We start from the raw sequence: 5,681 nt of genomic DNA, 5'->3' as shown, positions 1-5,681 counted from the left end.
TAACTGGCGAACTTCAGCTCTAGAACTGAAGTTTTTATTTTTGTAACTGGCAAACTTCAGCTCTAGAGCTGAAGTTTTTGTTTTGTAACTATCGAACTTCAGCTCTAGAGCTGAAGTTTTTGTTTTGTAACTGTCGAACTTCAGCTCTAGAGCTGAAGGTTTTGCTATTTATTACTATGAATCCACAATAATCTTCAAAGCGGGAATCACATCGTATGGCAATCCACGACGATTTTCAAAGTGTGAATTCACATCGTATAGCAATCTAAGTCCTTGTGAAATCAAACAGCTAGTATTCTTGCCAAATTACTTGTCGCGTTTGAGTTTTTAATACTTACAGTTAAAAGGAATTCTGAGTAATAGTAAGAAATATTTATTGAAAAGAGATAGCTGAAGAATAAACTTCGTCAAGAATATCTCCACGGCCCATGTCAATTACTGGAACATTTTCACAATCAGCGACTTCAGAAAGGAGTGGCCTATTGGATTGAGGGCGGATATAACTTTGAGGAGGAGAAGGAGGAGGAGAAAGGGGGCTGAAGTTGTTTAAAAAGTGGGTACAAGTTAAAACTTAAAAAAAAATAGGTATAGGTTAAATGGGGGCGACCAAATAGGACGCCCCGTGCAATTTTTACGATAACTAATCCTTTTTCCTTCTCCATACAAACAGCCCAAAAACTTAGCCCTTAAACAGGCCCATCTAAGGGGCCCATTAAGCCATTGGACGTAATTATTTCAGGCCCGAAACTGAACATTATCTGGTAACACTAGTAATTTGTGTTGGTTTTGCTCCCTTCTTTTCTTCTTAAAAGCTCCACAAGATTTTTTTGGGTCCTTTTCTTCTGAGCTCTGCCAAATGAAATCTTCACCTAAATGATTTAAGGTAATATCCAAACTTTTCCGTAATGCTATTACAAGATTTTCAGATTTTAATATCTTTTGCTATATTTACCTTTTTGTAAAGCCATTTTTATAGCTATAATTTAATTGGGATATGACTATTTTCAGCTGTTTTTCTGGCGTTTGGATAAATTTAGTTCATGGGTTGATTGAAATTTCAGTTTAGCTTGAAAAAATAGTTTCATTTTGTGTATTAAAATGGGGAATATGTTGAATACTAGTATTAGATTTCTGGTTCATAAATTCCAGTGAAATTAAATGATTATTGTGATGAATGCACCGATTGTAATTTCCCTTTTACTAATGTTAAAATATCTGAATGAGATTGTGACTAGTGTTGTCAAAGGCAAAAAGGGTAAAAAAACTCTAAAGTTTTGTTGGGGCTTTAAGCGCAAAGCTAAAATAAAGTGTGGGCTTTATTGAAGAAAGGCGCAAATGGAGAAAATATACAAATATGTATGTCTAGTACAAGACTAATAATTATAAGCAAGAACAAAAAATACGCAGACAAGGCAATTGAATTTTTTACGATAAAGTGAAATATCAATTGTTTAGTGTGCCTTTTCACGATTACGCGTATTGGCAAGGAAAGTATGTTAGAGAACGACACTGAAGTGCCCGCTAAGCGAGGCAAAGCGCTCAACATGTTTTGTGCCTCGCTTCAGGGCTTAAGCGCGCTTTAAGCACGCCTCTAACAACACTGATTGTGACTAATATTTTTGCTCAATTTGATGCCTTTTTTTTTCCCCTTAACACTTGTTTCTTTTGTTTTTGCTGGACAGTTCTCTCTAATTGGTGCTATCTATACCACATTTGATTTTATTATCTATACAAGTGTAAGGTGTGAGCCTAACTAGTTCTCTTATTGCAGGAATGGATTGTGGCTGTCTACACTCCCAACTCAGTACCACAGTTTTAGTACATAGCAAAGGGAGAATTCAACCACCTAAAGTCAGAATTTTGAGATGCAATCCCCAGTATAATCTAAGTTCACTTGATTCTTTGCAGGTTTGCCAATTCTAACTTGCATTAGTTTCCTAGCATAAACTATCTTTTAACATTACATAACAGCCTCGTTTGTTCCAATATTTTTTGGCTGCTATAGTGAAGTCCTTTTATAGAGGATATATATTATAACATAACATAAAAATTGGTTCCGAGAAAAACTTGGCTTTTATAGTGAATGACTGTCATATAGAGATGCTGTTATAGAGAGGTTTGACTGTATATCTGTTGAGTGGATAGTGAGGACTAATGTAGCTGATCCCAACTAGCTTAGGATTGAGGTGGAGTTGTTGTCATTATTATATTCGATTTCGATAAACTGCTTGTTCTCCTGTAATTTGATGTCCCAACAAACAGAATGGGTACACTGGTTTTTCTGAAAGACTACTCAGCAGTGCATACATTTGTTTTATGATAAGTCTTCTACTTCTAGGCTCCAACCTTCTTTGAAGGGAGGGAGGCATAGAAAAGTCCTCTTAAAATGTAACGTGAGTAGGTGTAGTAAAATAGAATGTTATACCTTTCTTTTGTAGGCAATATGCAATAATGTTGTAATGCTAATGGAGTCAATTCAGCTGTGCAGCTCCTCTGTGTACTTTGGTTAATATTAGTATTCTTGAGGGTTTACCAAATTGTTATCTTATAACTTCATTCTCCCTACAAAAATGAGTTTATCCTCTATTTTGTCTAGTTCATTCTGATAACCACACTATTTTATCCTATTATATTTTCTTTTAGATCGAAGTACCTTTAGTAGCTTTTTGGGTAGGTGATGATAGCAACTTTGTATCTATTAGTGCGCGCAAAGCCTTGTACTCCCTCCGCTCCATTAAAAAAGAAGTCTTTTACTCCCTGCGTTTCATCTTATATGGTGGTAATCGGTTAGGCATGAAGTTTAAGAAAAAGTCAAAGACTTTTGCGACATACCTTAGAACTTGTGGTCCTAAACATGTGATGACATTTCTGTGACTATTTATGCATGTTATTAAGGGTAGAATGAAAATTCTAAAGTTAAAGAATTTTCAAATATAGAAAGGTATCTTTCTTTTTGGAAAAGATTAAAGTGCCATATAAAATGGAACAGAGGAGATTTCATGAAAAAGGAGCAGAGTAATTATTGATCAAGTACTTTCTTTTGTTTCAAAGGAGCAAAGTAATTATCACACCTTATTCTTTTGGTTCAAGATTGTTCAAACTAGAAACAGTTTTCTTTTTATTTCAGAACAGCCATTAAATACCTTCTTATGTTCATAATTTTATGGTTTAGAAGTTATGATTTAACAGTAATAGGGACAGTGGCTATGAATCCATAATGGTGTGTGGTGACAAATGTTGTTGTCAAAGAGCATCCTTCGTAGACATTATCGATTAGCTTTTGTTGGTTATTCCATCTGTGCTTTAGCTATCTTGTGACTCTAATAGGTGATATTGATACATGGATCCCTTGGATCCTTTCCTTTTCTTTGATAAAACTAGCCTGTTAGTGAGTACCATTGCCTTAGTTACGTCAAACCATGGATCTTTGCTTCTGCAATTATTGGAGAGAAAGGATTTGCTTATGAGTTGAATTTACTCTATCCATATCTTATTTATTTTTGTAATAAAACTATTGTCTGAACCTGCTTGCAGCAAAGTTGCAGTAGGGTGGCAGTTAAATTGAAGTTTAGAAGTCCATCAGAGAAGTTACGTCCTGTCCAAGCCGCTGATATTCGATGCGATCATCCGCAAAATGCAGATTTGCCTCGTTACTATTCAAGGAAGGAGAAGAAGCCTTTCCCAATACCTATTGTGGAGCTACGGAGAGCTGCGAGGGAGAGAATGAAAAATCGACTACCTAAAAGACGTGTGCCTCCACCAAAAATCGGATTGGTCATCAAAGGCCTAGTTCCTCTCGCATACAATGTGTTTAATGCACGGATAATAGTGATTAACAATCTCAAGCGGCTCTTGAAAGTGGTACCTGTTAATGGTTGCAAGTAATTTTCTTCTGATCTTCACTTATTAGAATATGATTAGTGTTTCAAAAGACACTACGCCTCAAAGCAACTCTTTCCATTGCCCTAAGCTTCTTTTTTTTTAAAAAAAAACAAATGGGGGGGGAAACCCAGTGCACAAAGTATCCCGCTTTCACGTAGGGTCCGGGGAAGGGCTGCACCCCAAGGGGTGTGATGTAGGCAGCCTACCCTGACACAAGCATCGGTAGCTGATTCCACGGCTCGAACCCGTGAGGTCGTGACGTATAGGTCACACGGAGACAACTTGACCCGTGCCCTAAGCTTTATTAGCAAACTGCAAATTGTTGCACTTGGCTCCTGCATTTTGTTCCTTTTTGCATAGGCAAATGCTACTTTAGCTCTTAACTTGAGAGTGTCATGATCTTTATTTCTAAGAGATGTTTTTAAGTTTTACTGCATAGTTATGTCTCCGTCGAAATCCTTAATGTTTTGAATTTACATGTTGTGCCAATTCTGCAGGTGGTGTAACGAAATCCATGTGGGACCTGTTGGGCATCCTTTCAAGTCATGTAGAGGATCACAAGCTTCAAAACGCAAAGGACATCATGAGTGGGGAAAGGCAGTTCTTGAAGACATAATGGTGCCACTTGAATCCTACCACTTATATGATCGCCTAGGGAAACGAATTTCACATGAGGAGAGATTTTCTATCCCTCGAATCCCTGCAGTAGTGGAGCTTTGTATCCAAGCAGGTGTTGATATACCTGAATATCCTACCAAGAGGAGAAGAAAACCAATAATATGGACCGGAAAAAATGAATTCGTTGATGCAGATGAAAGTGAATTACCTGATCCCGAACCAGAATCTCCAAAACCTCCAATTTTAACCGAGATACCCGATGTAGATGTAGAACTACCGTCGAGTGCAGAAGAAACGGTGTTGCTCGCTGAAGAAACACTCGAAGCGTGGGAAAGAATGAGAGTAGGAGCCAATAGGTTGATGAAGATGTATCCAGTGAGAGTTTGCGGGTACTGTCCGGAGGTGCATGTTGGTCCAAGTGGACACAAAGCACAAAACTGTGGAGCTCATAAGCACCAACAACGAAACGGGCAACACGGCTGGCAGACAGCCGTGCTAGATGACTTAATACCACCAAGATATGTGTGGCACGTTCCCGATGTAAATCAATCGTTGCAACGAGAGCTTCGGAGCTTCTATGGGCAAGCTCCTGCAGTGGTAGAAGTATGTGTACAGGCTGGTGCTGAAGTCCCTGAGCAATACAAGCCAACTATGAGGTTTGATGTGGGGATTCCTAGCAGTATCAAAGAAGCAGAAATGGTTGTTTAGAACTGGTAATGGTTTCATTTCTTTGCTCTTCCCAATTGTAAAGAATGACTTGTAAAAGTGTGAAATTGATCGAACTATAACAATTACTTGCTAAGGTCTTGCTGTATAATTCATTGACAGAGCTAGCTGGAGCAATTTTCGCAGCCATTATATAATATATATTTTTTCCTCATGTCGTGTCACTTCACAAGGTAGGGGTAAGGTCTACATACACACTACCCTCCCCAGACCCCACTTGTGGGATTACACTGGGTTGTTATTGTTATGTCGTGTCAATGATTGGCTTCTTGTAGAGGAAATAATGGAAGAGGCACGACTAAATTATAAGGTGAAAATAGCACCGGCTCGCTAATTTTCGGACTGGTAATCAAAAAATAGCAAGCGTTTGTAAAATTATTGAAAAATAGTCACTATTTTATGCGGAGATAAAATCTTGACAAAAATACCCTAGCTGAAATACGTAAAGTTTGCTG

The 5,681-nt window shown here is 37.9% G+C and overlaps 1 protein-coding gene across 1 annotated transcript; it reads left to right on the top strand.

The window, feature by feature from the left end:
• LOC109234517 (APO protein 2, chloroplastic) lies at positions 770 to 5,380 on the top strand. Its single transcript, XM_019400541.1, has 4 exons — positions 770 to 883; positions 1,772 to 1,908; positions 3,535 to 3,881; positions 4,380 to 5,380. Exons 2-4 carry the CDS (start codon positions 1,774 to 1,776, stop codon positions 5,206 to 5,208), a joined length of 1,311 nt encoding a protein of 436 aa, XP_019256086.1. The 5' UTR covers positions 770 to 883; positions 1,772 to 1,773; the 3' UTR covers positions 5,209 to 5,380.

Source organism: Nicotiana attenuata, chromosome 11 (assembly GCF_001879085.1).
Source record: "Nicotiana attenuata strain UT chromosome 11, NIATTr2, whole genome shotgun sequence".
Lineage (NCBI taxonomy): Eukaryota > Viridiplantae > Streptophyta > Magnoliopsida > Solanales > Solanaceae > Nicotiana > Nicotiana attenuata.
The sequence above is the reverse complement of the archived record's forward strand: the minus strand, read 5'-3'. Positions and strand labels throughout refer to the sequence as shown.

What these genes read in the sequence shown, in the direction of transcription:
- LOC109234517 (XM_019400541.1), top strand. Translation starts at nt 1,774, where the DNA reads ATGGATTGTGGCTGTCTACACTCCCAACTCAGTACCACAGTTTTAGTA. An exon ending in GTTCACTTGATTCTTTGCAG is followed by an intron (nt 1,909 to 3,534) that starts GTTTGCCAATTC and finishes ACCTGCTTGCAG; the next exon opens with CAAAGTTGCAGTAGGGTGGC. An exon ending in GTACCTGTTAATGGTTGCAA is followed by an intron (nt 3,882 to 4,379) that starts GTAATTTTCTTC and finishes CCAATTCTGCAG; the next exon opens with GTGGTGTAACGAAATCCATG.